Here is a 16227-nt window from a genome sequence, read left to right on the forward strand (position 1 = left end):
CCAGTAATCCCACTCCTGGGCATACACACCAAGGAAACCAGATCTGAAAGAGACACGTGTACCCCAATGTTCATCGCAGCACTGTTTATAATAGCCAGGACATGGAAGCAACCTAGATGCCCATCAGCAGACGAATGGATAAGGAAGCTGTGGTACATATATATACACCATGGAATATTACTCAGTTGTTAAAAAGAATTCATTTGAATCAGTTCTAATGAGATGGATGAAACTGGAGCCCATTATACAGAGTGAAGTAAGCCAGAAAGATAAAGATCAATACAATATGCTAACTCATATATATGGAATTTAAAAAGATGGCAACTATACCCTATATGCAAAACAGAAAAAGAGACACAGATGTATCGAACAGACTTTTGGACTCAATGAGAGAAGGAAAGGGTCGGATGTTCTGAGAGAATAGCATTGAAACAAGTATACTATCAAGGGTGAAACAGATCACCAGCCCAGGTTGGATGCATGAGACAAATGCTCAGGGCTGGTGCACTGGGAAGAGCCAGAGCGATGGGATGGGGAGGGAGGTGGGAGGGGGGATCGGGATGGGGAACACATGTAAATCCATGGCTGATTCATGTCAATGTATGGCAAAAACCACTACAATATTTAAAGTAATTAGCCTCCAACTAATAAAAATTAATGAAAAAAGAAATCCTTATATTTGCAAGTGTTTCATTTATTATACAATGTATTCTGATACCTTGGCCCAGTAATACTCATTTAATTCCTATATGAGGAAAAAATATCCTGAGATGAAATATCACTGAACATTTGGTTTATATGAAGAAACAGAATGGTCCTGGTGGGAACTAAAATATCTTTCACTGATACCTTCATGAAGAGTGAGATAATGTTATGTGACCAGTTAGTTTCCTAGTGGGACTTTTAGGATGCCTAAGTCAAGAGATATCTTTAGTGATAGCAAGTTTGGCCTTGGAGTACAAAATGAAGCAGAGGAAAGGCTAATAGAGTTTTGCCAGGAGAACACACTGCTCATAGCAAACAGCCTCTTCCAACAACACAAGAAATGACTCTACACATGGACGTCACCAGATGGTCAATACCAAAATCAGATTTATTATATTCTTTGCAGCCAAAGATGAAGAAGCTCTATACAGTCAGCAAAAACAAGACCATGAGCTGACTGTGACTCCGATCATGAAGTGCTCCTTGTAAAATTCACACTTAAATTGAAGAAAGTAGGGACAAACTAGATCATTCAGGAGTGAAAGTGAAAGTGAAAGTCACTCAGTTGTTTCCAACTCTTTGTGACCCCATCAGAATACTGCAGTGGATTGCCTTTCCCTTCTCCAGGGGATCTTCCCAACCCAGGGATTGATCCCAGGTCTTCCCATTGCAGGTGAATTCTTTACCAACTGAGCCAGAGGGATGCCCAAGAATAATGGAGTGGGAATGGAGAAGCCTATTCCTTCTCCAGCAGATGTTCCTGCCCCGGGAATCAAATCAGAGTCTCCTGCATTGCAGGCGAATTGTTTACCAACTGAGCTATCAGGGAAGCCCAACCATTCAGGTATGGCCTAAATCAAATCCCTTACATTTACACAGTGGAAGTGACAAACAGATTCAAGGGATTAGATCTGATAGTGTGCTTGAAGAACTATGAACAGAGGTTCGTGACATTGTACAGGAGGCAGTAATGAAGACCATCACCAAGAAAAAGAAATGCAACAAGGCAAAAGAGTTGTCTGACGAGGCCTTACAATAGCTGAGAAAAAAGAGAAGTGAAAGGCTAAGGAGAAAAGGAAATATATACCCATCTGAATGCAGAGCTCCTAAGAATAGCACAGAGAGATAAGAAAACCTTCCTCAGTGATCAATGCAAAGAAATAGAGGAAATCAATAGAATGGGAAAGACTAGAGATCTCCTCAAGAAAATCAGAGATACCAAGGGAACATTATATGCAAAGATGGGCACAGAAAAGGACAGAACTTGTATGGACCTAATAGAAGCAAAAGATATTAAGAAAGTGTGGCAAGAATACACAGAAGAACTATACAAAAAAGATCTTCATGAACCAGATGACCAGGACGGTGTGATCACTCACCTAGAGTCAGACATCCTCGAATGTGAGGTCAACTGGGCCTTAGGAAGCATCACCATGAACCAAGCTAGTGGAGGTGATGGAATTCCAGTTGAGCGATTTCAAATCCTAAAAGATGATGCTGTGAAAGTGATGCACTCAATATGCCAGCAAATCTGGAAAACTCGCCAGTGGCCACAGGACTTGAAAAAGTAATTTTTCTTTCCAATCCCAAGGAAAGGCAATGCCAAAGAAAATGTTCAAACTACCACACAATTGTACTCATCTCCCACGTTAGCAAAGTAATGCTCAAAATTCTCTAAGCGAGGCTTCAACAGTATTTGAACCAAGACCTTCCAGGTGTTCAAGCTGGATTTAGAAAAGGCAGAGGAACCAGAGATCAAATTGCCAACATTTGTTGGCTCATCAAAAAAGCAAGAGAGTTCCAGAAAAATATCTACTTCTGCGTCATTGACTACACTAAAGTCTTTGACTATGTAGATGACAACAAACTGTGGAAAATTCTTCAAGAGGTGGGTAGACCACCTGACCTGCCTCCTAAGAAATCTGGATGCAGGTCAAGAAACAACAGAATCAGACATGAAACAATGGACTGGCTCAAAATTGGGGAAGGAGTACGTCAAGGCTGTGTATTGTCACCCTATTTATTTAACTTCTATGCAGAGTACCTCACGTGAAATTGCGGGCTGGGTGAAGCACAAGCTGGAATCAAGATTTCTGGGAGAAATATCAATAACCTCAGGTATGCAGATAACACCACCCTTAAGGCAGAAATAGAGAGGAACTGAAGAGCCTATTGTTGAAATTGCAAGAGGAGAATGAAAAAGCTGGCTTAAAACTCAGCATTAAATAAACGAAGATCATGGGATCTGGTCCCATCACTTCATGGCAAATAGATGGAGAAACAATGGAAACATGGAGAAACTTTATTGTCTTTGGCTCCAAAATCACTGCAGATGTTGACTGCAGCCATGAATTTCAAAGATGCTTGCTCCTTGGAAGAAAATGTATGGCCAACCTAGACACCATATTAGAAAGCAGAGACATTACTTTGCTGACAAAGGTCTGTTTAGTCAAAGCTATCATTTTTCCAGTAGTCATGTATGGATGTGAGAGTGGGACCATAAAGAAAGCTAAGCACTGAAGTGTTGATGCTTTTGAACTGTGGTGTTGGAGAAGACTCTTGAGAGTCCCATGGACTGCAAACAGACCAAACCAATCATTTCTGAAGGAAATCAGTCCTAAATATTCATTGGAAGGACTGATGCTGAAGCTGAAGCTGAAATTCTTTGGCCACCTGTTGTGAAGAACTGACTCATTGGAAGAAACCCTAATGCTGGGAAATATTGAAGGCGGGAGGAGAAGGGAACGACAGAGGATGAGATGGTTGGATGGCATCACTGACTTGATGGATATGAATGTGAGCGAGCTCAGGGAGTTGGTGATGGACAGGGAAGCCTGGCATGCTACAGTCCATGGGGTCGCAAAGTGTTGGACACAACTGAGTGCCTGAACTGAACTGAATTGGAGTTTAGCAGTCTTAATTTGCATGCTAGGTGTGTAGTTATGTGTGTGTGTGTGCATGCATGCATATGTTTTCTATATTTATACAGTTTTAACAGATGTTTGGTTCCGTTAATAACCTTTGACTGAAGTGTGATTTCTGGTTACTAGTGCAAGTGAAAGTCACTGAGTCGTGTTTGACTCTTTGCACCCCATGGACCGTAGCCTGCTGGCTCCTCTGTTCATGGAATTCTTCAGGCAAGAATTCTGGATTTGTTAGTCCTTCCCTTCTCCAGGGTATCTTTTCGACCCAGGGATTTAACAAGGTTTCCCGCATTGCAGGTGGATTCTTTACCATCTGAGCTACCCGTTTGACCACCTCTTCCATTTCCCCTTCCCCCACTCCCCACCCCTCCTTCTCTATCTCTGGTAACCACTAGTCAGATCTCTTTTTCAATGAGCTTGGTTTTTTGTTTTTGTTTTCTTTAGATTCCACATATAAGTGAAATAATAGAGTATTTGACTTTCTCTGTGTTATTTCCAGTTCTCACTGCCCAATTCTCTTTATCTGAGAAACTGACTAAATCAGTTGTAGACAATAACTATTGTGTTATAGGAATTCAAAGTTTGAGATAAAGTGCATTCATAGCACAGAGGAACTTTCAAAATTTCGGTGAGATAGGGCTCTGTTACTAGTATCCAGCTGAGCTACTCACTGAAAAATAAATTTCTCAAAGTATTGTTTGGAGTCTTGTTTTGAATATTTGTTCCCAAATACCACAATTGATGTTCCTAAACCTCATTTCAATTCCGTGTATTTAAAGGCAATATACTGAGGCATTCAATATACAGGAAAGAGGACTGGGTTGAGAATTTAAAGACCTGGGTTGAAGTCTAATCATTAATCCATTATTCTCCCAAATACTTACTCTTTCTAGACTCTGGTTTCTTAAATTCTAATATGTGAAAATTGAATCTATTTTTCATGGTTTAATTTAGTCAGTTTCTCAGACAAAGAGAATTGGGCAGTGAGAATTGAAAATGAGGCAGCAAAAGACACATATTTTATTATCTCACTTTATGTGGAATCTTAAAAAAAGAGAAAAGACAAAGCCGAAATACCAAGGTCTTTGGAAAAGAGCTCAGGCTAGTGTTTACCAGAGGTAGGGGAAGGAGGGGTGGGGAATCAGAGCTATGTGGTCAAAAGGTACAAACTTCCAGTTATAAGAAAAGTAAGTACTAGGGATGTAATGTACAACATGCCTATAGCTACCACTGCTGTATGATATATAGGAAAGGTGTTAAGAAAGTAAATTCTAAGTATTCCCATCACGAGGAGCAATTATTTTCCTTTCTTTTCTTTTCTTTTCTTTTTTTTATATCTATATGAGCAGATGTATGTTAGCTGGGCCTATTGTAGTAATCATTTCTTGAGATATATAAATCAAACCATCATTCTGCATGTCTTAAGCTTATACAGGGATGTATGTCAATTATTTTTCAGTAAAACTGGAAAATGAAAAAAAGAAAGAAAATAATGTCTGAAACAGAGTGTCACATTGGCAACCATAAATTAAAGAGGAGAGGTTGAGTGGGGCTACAGTTAGGACCAATAATGCTGAGATATATTCCAAAGTCAATCTCGGATTAACCGTCTCCCAAAATATTCATTCAAAACCAGTAAGTTACAATAGAGTGTTGAGCCAAAGAAGACAATTCCAAAAGATTCAGAGCAGAGCCACAGTAAAGTCATACCCAGCTTGGGGATCAAAGCCATAAGGTAGTAGCAGATGTGTGTGACATTGATTTTAACTTGCTAAATTATATTTATACCTTGGATCTCTAAAAGTTGATACTCAATTGTTTTGATATCTTTGTTTATAACACATGTGAGATGCATGACCTCAATTATCTTTTGTTTCCTAGTTTTATGAATGAGAATATAATCACAACAAATTTTTTTAAAACACCAGGAAAAATGCTTGTTCAGAAAAATACAGTACATACATAAACAAAAAGATGTAGCATGTTACTAGCACTTAGAAAGTAAAAAAATTCTTAGCATCTTTCCTACTTATGTTCGCAACTGAAGATGGTCAGATTGACCACTTTGGGTGTGAAAGGAAAAAATAAAGACACATTTACTTTTCAATTCACCTGCTAGGTGTGTTCACTGTATGCTCCCTTATATATGCGAGGCCTGGGCCTGAGTGACTGCAAGTACAGTTGTCAGGGTTTTTAACAAACTGGAGAACCATTTGTTTCTGCACAGCACATTACCTTTACATAGGAGCAGTCAGCGGAAAACGTCAAGTAGCCAAGCATTCTGTATTACAAAACACCACCGTCACAGTTAACCATCATTGCCCAACTGTTGTACAACTGTGTCTACTGCACAAAAATACATGCAACTAGAAATATGTTTGATAAATAATTCTTTAAAAATTTATTTTCACCTTAAATTTCTCTGTATCAACACAGATCCAGATTACCATTTAAATCCCAAGGTAAATAACACGTGTACATACACTTAAAGTAACTTTAAGTAGGTCTTTATTTTTCAAAGAATGTTGGCAATGAAGAATCAATCACTAGACAGTCTTTGACTTCTCAAAAAGAAAAGGCTACACACATTTTCTTAAGTCTAGAGGCCACAAATTAGATAACAACCTGTTTACTTTCAAAGAAAATGCAGTATATAAAGATAAATGAAAGTTTACCTCAAATATTGAAACCAATAACAAAGTTGTTCATCTCACTAACTTAAAAGATATGTGAATAAAAGAAACAAAATACCATTATAAAATGAAGTGTACCGCTTGAGGCAAAATTTGAAACAAGTAAAAAGTTACACAATGTATTAAAGAACAACCTTTTCAACAGGTAGTGGCTAATTTCAAAGACTGTCTGATCAACTGAGATGTTGTTCCTCTCCCCCCTCTCCCCGCTGACCCCTCATTCCCTACCACGCCCCCAGTTTTCAGGTTGTTCGTTCATTACTTATTCTAATATGACACCGCGCCTTCCCCTTCTGGAAACCTGGAGGGATTTTTTTGATTGTCCTCAGGACCTGTACTTTCTTCCTGGTGGAAGGCTTCTGAATCTAGACCTAGACGTGGTTGCTGAGAAAGATCTGGACACTGAGGATGATGGCGAACTGTCACAGGAGCGAGATGGAGACTTGGAGCGGCTGAAGCGAGATCGGGCCTGACATGGCGATCGGCTCCTGGTGCTGGACCTGCGGCAGCGACGAAGCCTCAGGCTGTGGCTCTGGCGTTCTTGACCCTGGGGAGGAGTTTTCTGGCGGCGGCCTTGGTGGAAATCTAGGAGGCGACCGTGGCGTGCCATCTGCACCCACAGCTCACGGCCATCCAGCATGACCCCGTCTAGGGCGTCCATGGCCTCCTCGGCGTGGTGCTTGTCATAGAAGCGGACGAAGGCAAAGCCGCGGGACTCTAGAGTGAAGCGGTCCCGGGGGATGTACACATCGCCGACAGGCCCGTACCTCTCGAAGATGCGCCTTAGGGTGCGGCGTGAGATGCGGTCAGTCAGGTTGTCCACCTTGAGGGAAATCAAGTCGCCCACGTTGGGAGGAGGGCGGCTGTAACTCATGACCTTTGCGAGCTAAGCGGGGAGCCCCCGCGAACTGAATTCTGAGCTAGCTGCAGTCTGCGAAGGCTGCGAGGACGACGCAGGCACTCTTAAGGTTGCCTTGGCTTTGTTCAGCCCGAAGACTCTGCCTCTCTGCGTCAGTTGACCTCAGCCGGTGGCTGCTTAGAGACCCCCGAATGTCGAACCGTCGCTCTGCGCGGATGGTCTCCAGAGCTGCGACTGCTGGAGGAACAGTTTTGTACCAGTTTTCCTTTTATTAAAGTGAAAGTTCACGACTATAACATCATTTTATGACTTTTCCGGTATATGTCTAAACACCCAGTTTTAATTATGGGCAAAAGTATATACGTATGGATGTAATTATGTGACCAAGTACATGGCAGTGTTGATTCATGTATGCTAAAACCATTTGTTGCCTTTGGAGACAGAAACACAGTTTCAAAACAGATCATGAACAGATAGGTTGATTCAGTAACACTAACAGACAGGAGAACATGAGAGCCACCTAGAGGGTATGAGCTGTAATCGGAAATGCAGTATGAGATCTCTTATTCTGCTTGAAAAAAATAAAAAATGAAAGTCAGTTATGACCTGTCATTCCAAATTACATAATTGAATATAACTCAGATTACTAAAATTTACTGTTTTCTTATTCATTAACTAGATATATTTTTGATGGGGTAAGTTCATTTGATATGACGCATTTAAAAATGCTTTTAGAATTAATAATTATATTTCATCAGATTGTTGGCAAGGCATCTTTTCTCATGAATCATGTCTTTCAGGATCTAAGAAATGAGCTTGACAGTAATGGTGGCAGAAAATAGTATTTTATTAATTCTTTCTCACCTTCAGTGAGCATTATTTACTCTTTACAAGTGTGTAGGAGAGGGAAATTTTCTCCTCTATCCTTCTTGAGTTCTTTTGGCTGGATTGATAAGAAAATTCGCATAAGGCAGATTAACAGGAGACAAAGGAACACTTTATTTCTTGTGCATAGAAGTCTCACAGAAATGGCGCCTAAGAAGTAGCCAAAGCAGGCAACTTTTATACTTTTTATGTAAACAATAAATTTACGAGAAATTGACAGGGCAAAGAATTTAGGCTTTGGGTGCTTAGTTAGCCGCTATGGAGAACAGTGTGGAGATTTCTTAAAAAAACTGGAAATAGAACTGCCAGCAATAGCCCCAGCAATCCCACTTCTCGGCATACACACTGAGGAAACCAGATCTGAAAGAGACACATGCACCCCAATGTTCATCGCAGCACTGTTTACAATAGCCAGGACATGGAAGCAACCTAGATGCCCATCAGCAGACAAATGCATAAGGAAGCTGTGGTACATATACACCATGCAATATTACTCAGCCATTAAAAAGAATTCATTTGAATCAGTTCTAATGAGATGGATGAAACTGGAGCCCATTATACAGAGTGAAGTAAACCAGAAAGATAAAGATCAATACAGTATACTAACACATATATTTGGAATTTAGTGAGGACTTTAAAACAGTGTGGGCTTGGGGTAGTCAGTTAAAGAAGTAACAAGGTTTGTGTATACTGGCTTCTCAGCCTGAACTCCCCCTCTCTGGTGATAAGGGTGTCCTTCAGCCTCTAGATGCAGGGAGAGATTCATCTCCTGCTTTCAGAGAGAGAAAGAGAAAAGTCTTAAGGGTCCCTTTTGTATTGGCTGTTTCTTAAGTAAATATAATTTAAAATAATCCATATGCTATTGAGGCACATGGAGCCCTGGGCCCCAACAAAAGTCACTGCATCTTCTGCATGTTATTAATTCCTATGTATGTGCTCTGGTTATCCACTATTGCATAGAAACCTACATCAAAATTTAGTGGCTAAAAATTTTATCATTATTTTATCTCATAATTCTAAGATCTGAAATCCAGGCAGTAGACTGTAGGACTCGTTTCTTCATTTTTTTTTTAATTTTAATTTTTATTTTTTTTGTCTTGTTTATCTCACAAGACCTCCATTTTATCCACTGAATTAGCTAGGGTGACTGGGATGGCTCTCTTGGAACTACTGGGTGTTGTCTGGTTCCCATCCCCCAGCCCCCCAGCCCCTTTATCAGAGCCTCTCGGTGTAGTCTGGCAGATTTCTACTCTAGTTAGACTTCTTAGATAATGGTCAGGTTTATAAAAGATCATAGCAGAAGCATCAGTCCTCTTAAAGTCTAGGACCAGGCAAATATATAGTATCAGTTCTGCATCTCTTCTATGAGATTCCATTTTCAAAGCAACCATGGGCCAGACTAGGTTCAAAGGAAGGAAAAAATAATCTCTCAATGAAAGAAGTGTGAGGACTTGTAGCCATTTTTAATTACCTGAGTCAATTCCCTGGAAAGATAATATCAACATTCTCACATTAAAAAGTATATCCACCCCCTTTCAAGACCATTAAGCTCTTATTTTCTTATGATAACATATGACCATCTAGAACTTTGCCACTTTAATTAGGTCTGGATATAGAAAACACTTCAGGTGTATTGCCTCAAGTTTTATTCCTCTTAAACAGAAGACCTATGGAACAAAAAGACAGGTTATCCGCCCTTTTCACATCTGATACTGAGATGGGATTGAAACTGAAACTCTTAGTCGCCCAGTCATGTCTGACTCTTTGCAATTCCATGTACTGTAGCCCGCCAGGCTGCTTTGTTCATGGGATTCTCCAGGCAAGAATACTAGAGTGGATTGCCATTTCTTTCTCCAGGGGATCTTCCCAACCCAGGGATCAAACCCCAGTCTCCTGCCCTGGCAGACAGATTCTTTACCATCTGAGCCACCAGGGAAGCCCTAAGATGGACATAGGATGGCTTTAGTTGACAGTTCTATTCAAAAGGAGGAATAGTTCACAGTAATTCTAAAATTCTACTGGGCTTTTGAGTCCAGTTTCTTGGTTTAGGGCCCAGGCCCATTCCTGGGTCACCAGTTAGTCCTTTAATATCTTAGTTCAGCCTTCTGATTCATCCTGCTGCTGCTGCTAAGTCACTTCAGTCGTGTCTGACTCTGTGCGACCCCATAGACGGCAGCCCACCAGGCTCCTCTGTCCCTAGGATTCTCCAGGCAAGAATACTGGAGTGGGTTGCCATTTCCTTCTCAAATATGTGCATGCATGATAAATTGCTTCAGTGTGTCCGTCTGAGTCATCCTATCTTCCTTAAATGGTCTGTGTTTGTAGCTAAGTAGCTTTCTTAGTGTGCACACAACATTGAGGGTACCAAGTATTCTTTTCATTCTGAACTGCGTCTGTCCCTTATAGTTTTATCTCATGGTGCTTCTAACAAGCACAAAATTTCCCTCTCCCTTTCTTCCTCCCACCCCCCCCCCTCACTCTATTGGGCCTGCCTGAGATTCTTATTAGGTGTTCACTCCATTAAACAAAATCTACATTCACATTTCTTTCTAAGATAAGACATTATCTACCTTGGGCCACCTGTGTCTGAGGCTAATGTAGGTGGCCTAGCAAAGAGATTTGGAGAGGAATGCTCTCAAATCATTCTAAGATCCTAAACAAGGATTGTATAGCTCCTTTGCTTTACTTCTTTACCCTGAGACTACATTTTACTTTTCCAGGTTTTATTTTTGCTCTGAGGTCATTGTTGAACTTTGATTCTTTTCTTAGCTTGGAAGTCTACCCTGGGCACTCTATGTTTTATTTACATTCTTTTCTAAAACTGAATAATTCCTTCTTTAGTTTATCTCTTTCTTATATTATCAGAGGCATTTAAAGAAGTCAATCAGTTTTTTTTACCCTTTCTAGATATCTCCTTAGCCAGATTTATGAGTTTACTAGGTCCACTTGCTATTTTCCAAAATACTCCAGGTGATAGTTTTGCTAATCATTTTGCAGTAAACAGCTTACAGTCTAGTTCTCCATGTATTCATTGACTTTCTTTGAGTTGTTTCAAATTTTGATAGAATTATGTCATGGTCCACTGAGGGACACATAATATGCATTTCTTTTAGTTGTTTGAGCTCCTTTATCACTTTCTCAATAGAAAGGATTTTAGTTCTTAATTGCCTCAGTTTCCTTAAGAGAAACTATTCCCAGGTAAAGGTGAATTGATGGGTGTGCTGTGCTTAGTCCCTCACTCGTGTCCAACTCTTTGCGACCCCATGGACTGTACCCCGCCAGGTCCCTCTGTCCATGGGGACTCACCAGGCAAGAATACTGGAGTGGGTTGTCATGCCCTGCTCCAGGGGATCTTCCCAATCCGGGGATCAAATCCAGGTCTCCCACATTGCAGGCAGATTCTTTACCATCTGAGCCACCAGGGGAGCCCAAATTGATGGATCAGTTCAGTTCAGTTCAGTCACTCAGTTGTGTCCAACTCTTTGTGACTCCATGGACTGCAGCACACCAGGCCTCCCTGTCCATCACCAACTCCCAGAGTTTACCCAAACTCATGTCCACTGAGTTGGTGATGCCATCCAACCATCTCATCCTCTGTTTTCCACTTCTCCTCTTGCCCTCAATCTTTCCCAGCATCAGGGTCTTTTCAAATGAGTCAGTTCTTTGCATCAGGTGGCCAAAGTATTGGAGTTTCAGCTTCAACATCAGTCCTTCCAATGAACATTCAGGACTTCTTTCCTTTAGGATGGACTGGTTGAATCTCCTTGCAGTCCAAAGGACTCTCAAGAGTCTTCTCCAACACCACAGTTCAAAAGCATCAATTCTTCGGCACTCAGTTTTCTTTATAGTCCAACTCTCACATCGATACATGACTACTGGAAAGACCATAGCCTTGATAGTTTGCCCCAATTAATAAAAATAAGAGTGTACATGTCAGAAGTGTTAAATATTGTATGGACTTTTATCCATTTAAAGCAGCAGTGCCCAACCTTTTTGGTACCAGGGACCGATTTCATGGAAGACAGTTTTTTCCACAGACCCAGGGTCAGGGGGATGGTTTCGGGATGATTCAAGTGCATTATGTTTATTGTGCACTTTATTTTTAATCTAGTGCCACTGCTGATTTAAGAGGAGGTACTGGTCTGAGGCCTGGAGATTGGAAACCAGTGATTTAAAGCACTCTGCCTTTACTAAATTAGTTTCATCAGAACAAGACATATATTCTTCATGAAAATTGGGTCTGATTTATGTCAGAAAGGAGAGGATGCTGAACTAGTTTCTTAGCTTCCTTAGATTCCTGCCCTGACTGGTTGGATCTCCTTGCAGCCCATCCTAAAGGAAATCAGTCCTGAACATTCATTGGAAGGACTGATGCTGAAGCTGAGGTTGAAATCCTTTGGCCACCTGATGCGAAGAACTGACTTATTTGAAAAGACCCTGATACTGGGAAAGATTGAAGGTGGGAGGAGAAGGGGACGACAGAGGATGAGATGGTTGGATGGCATCACTGACTCAATGGACATGAATTTGAGTAAACTCTGGGAGTTGGTGATGGACAGGGAGGCCTGGCGTGCTGCAGTCCATGGGGTCACAAAGAATCGGACACGACTGAATGACTGAACTGAACTGAACTGTACAGACCCATTCAAGATGCTGTACATTTTTCAGTTTATTTATCTACTACATGAAAGGATGGAAGTGAACTGGTTAAGTATATTCTCTGTGGGTTCGAAACCTCTCTACTTGGTAGAAAGGATTAGAAACCTGAGCCACTAGAAGAATGCTGAACCATACATTGTGGGTGTGCAAGTAGAGGTGTCTCCTGAGAGAGTGTACTGATCAATATGTACAAGCAATTAAAATCCCTTTTAAAGCCGTATTTACAAACATAACTCAATAAATTCATTTTTTAGTCTCATTCCCACATTTCATAAAGTTTCATAAAATCTTATGATTTTAGAGTTGTTAGCTTGAATTATACAACTAATAGCTTCTGAGTTTATTAACTTATAAGAAATATAACCTAAAACCCAATATATAATTCTGGGCTATGGTGACCCGGTCAAGGTCTTTTAACTTCCTATACCTAGGTGAAAGCCTGGACAGCCTTCCTAGTTAGAACTTCCACAGTTTATTGTCTTGTTGCTATCCTCAGACTGCAACATTTGGTATAAACTGGGTGAAAGATGATAATTATCTTAAGGCAGGGCTGTGATTTGCTTAAGTCCAGACCTTTACGTCTTGAAAAAAAAAAAAAAAGCATGCCTTACAGTGGAATATTATTCATCCTTTAAAAAAGGAGGAAATCCTGCCATTTGTGAAAACATGGATGAACCTGGAGGGTATTATATTCACTGAAGTAATGCAATCTCAGAGGCACAAATACTACATTCTACTTATATGAGCTATCTAACATTGTCAGAGTCATAGAAATGAGAATAGAAGGATGGTTTCTAGGGACTCAGGGGAGGGGGAAACGGGTGTTCAACAAATATGAATTTTCAATTATGCAAGATGAATAAATTCTAGAGATCTGCTGTACAACATAACACCTACAGTTAACAGTACTACATTATGTACTTAGAAGTATGTTGTCAGTAGATCTCATGTTAAGTTTCCTTATCACAAAAAATGAAAGAAGACAGAAAAAACCCAGAGATACAAGAAAACTTTGGGAGGTGATGGGCATGTCTATCGCCTTAATCTTGGTGATGATTTCACAGGTGGTGCACACATGTTCAATCTCATCAAATTTGTATGCATTAAATATATATAATTATTGAATATGCATTATATTGCATACAACATTAGGTATGTGTGACAATGTATGCATTAAATATGTACAACTATATATAAGTATATATTAATATAAATTATTTACATTAAATTTGTCTAATTATACCTCAGTAAAGCAGTTTTAGAAACAATAACAAAGAATGGTTGGTATTCACATAGGAGCAGTAGCGTGAAGCTTTTAACACCTCTCCAGCTGAAGGGCAAGAGTTGGAATAGGTGTTACCAAAATTTGTGAGAACTAGCACTATGGAAGTGGGCCTGCCCAGTGGCAGAGCTAGTTACCCAGGGATTCAGAAATTGCCCAAGATGTGGCTCTGGAGCATGTAAGAAATGGAGAGGATATCCACCAACCCTTTTTCTCCTAACTTATGTCTAGTTAATGTTCCTCTTTGGCTGAACTCGAAATGAAGCTAAGAGAGCCTTGGGAGATGGAGTTTGAATGGTGTGAAAGTGAAGTCACTCAGTTGTATCCAACTCTTTGTGACCCCATGGAAAGTAGCCTACCAGCCTCCTCTGTCCATGGGATTTTCCAGGCAAGAGTACTGGGTTGGCCAAAAAGTTCATTTGGGTTTTTCTGCAAGATGTTATGGAAAAAACCTGAATGAACTGTTTGGCCAACCCAATACAACTTTCTAAGGCACAGAATGACTAGAGAAGAGCAGAAAATGAAGCAGAGTGTGTGACTAGAAGAGTGACTAGCTTAGCCTGTGTGTTTGTCTTGCCATCCTATGATCATGAATACCTTGATTCTGGCACTTATCTGTGCCAAACATCCACTTAAGAGACCGTAAATAAGTAACCCTTTGTGTTTCCCTGCATTATGCAAAAGGGGTTTTTCAGGATACTTTTGCTCTTGTCTTTTATTTTGTTTTTCTTTCTTGAAGTCCCATATTTTTACTGAATTGGATATCTACCCTCTAAATCAACTGTGTTGGTGGTTTTATTTTAAAGAGTTATTGAGTGAAGAAAATTTTCAGATGAAATCTGAAAAATGGCATTATAAGACTATCTTGAGGGTACTTCTCAGTCCTTTCTGAATCCTTCTGATTCTGTTCATGTTTGTACTTTGTAAATTAATCCTCATGTTGAAATGAAGCCTGAGGCCTTGCCTTATTGACTCCTATTGGTCAATAAGATAAATTTGCTAATTCATCAGGGTTTGCTCTATGATCAGATTTGATTTTATTCTTATGTACCTTAATTGTGAAGTGTTATTTATGACTTACTCTGTCATTATCCATCAAGAGGTTTACAGAAAAGAAATATAACTCTTATCTACTGAGGCAGAAAAATGGGTTAGATTTGGTGTTCCTTATGCTGTGCCAATTCTCTTTTCATGAGAAACTAGATATAAAGCAAAAACTTGAGTCACAATTGAGTTCATAGTGTGATCAAAATAGCATGGAGCTGACATCTGTATTCATAGATCAGATTCAACAATCGGTGTGATTATGAAAGAGACATTTTACTTTTCTATATCTCAGATGCTATATCAATAAAATATGAGAACTGAAGTGCTTTATATTTAATATTACATTCAGCTCCTAATATTCTTAATCAGGAAGTAAATTGAGGGTTACTGAAGGCTTTTTCTTTCAGTCAACACCCTATAATATGAACAATGAAAAAACAAAGGAGGTGGCACTGCATTATAAAACGAGTTTTATTTCCACATTGTTCTCTTACCTGATTCGAAAAAAAACCCAAAAAACATACTGAGCAATAGAAAACATTGAACTTGTGATGTTTCCTTTTCCTGGACTGAGAAGTAGTTTCTTAAAACTTGTTTGTGCTTCCAGGTCAGCAGAACCAGCCTCTTTCAGCTAAGCATTAACACTTCATTTCAGTGACTGTGATGATGATAATATCTTAAGTTTGACTGATGCCCTTTTTGTAAATTATGATGTAAATATCCACCAGGAGTTCAAAAATGATGAAAAGAAACACTTTGTGCCACTTGACATCAAAAGATCTTGAATGCAGATGAAATAGTGCAGTCAGGAAAAAAATGGCAATAAGAAAGGGAAAAGAATGGAGAATGAGACATGAGGGACCCTAAAGAAAGGAGTTGGAGTCCTCCTTTTTCAAATAAGTTGATATGAAAGAAAAAAAAAAGTCTTAGCTCATTATATTTTCTTCCATTTTCTTGTTTTTCCCATTTTCCTGATTACTTGAAACTATTTGAGTTTGTATTAAAAATTAAAATATTTCTTTTAGTAAATATTGGTCATCAAAAGTATCTTATTTGGTCATTAGGTGTTTTTTGCATTTCAAAAACAAACATAACTCACAACCAGACATGGACATTTGAAACTGACTCTAATACACTATCAGATAATTTAGTCTGGAAGGTGATTTAGAATTC

At 39.7% G+C, this 16227-nt stretch overlaps 2 protein-coding genes across 2 annotated transcripts in view; both read right to left on the reverse strand.

Annotated features, from left to right (window-relative positions):
* Positions 1-6647: 6647 nt before the first annotated feature.
* Positions 6648-7196, reverse strand: LOC122435594 (serine/arginine-rich splicing factor 2-like). The gene has a single exon (XM_043459764.1). The coding sequence runs from the start codon at positions 7194-7196 to the stop codon at positions 6648-6650; it is 549 nt and encodes a 182-aa protein (XP_043315699.1).
* Positions 7197-7242: 46 nt separating this feature from the next.
* Positions 7243-16227, reverse strand: part of LOC122435595 (serine/arginine-rich splicing factor 2-like) — a 49361-nt gene continuing 40376 nt past the window's right edge. The window contains exon 3 of the mRNA XM_043459765.1: positions 7243-7446. Coding sequence (XP_043315700.1) covers positions 7243-7446 — 204 coding nt within the window. The remainder of the gene's footprint in view (positions 7447-16227) is intronic.

The sequence above is a fragment of the Cervus canadensis genome, chromosome X (genome assembly GCF_019320065.1).
Source record: "Cervus canadensis isolate Bull #8, Minnesota chromosome X, ASM1932006v1, whole genome shotgun sequence".
NCBI classification, from domain to species: domain Eukaryota; kingdom Metazoa; phylum Chordata; class Mammalia; order Artiodactyla; family Cervidae; genus Cervus; species Cervus canadensis.

Coding starts and splice junctions, on each gene's coding strand:
- LOC122435594 (XM_043459764.1), bottom strand. CDS start 7,196: ATGAGTTACAGCCGCCCTCCTCCCAACGTGGGCGACTTGATTTCCCTC.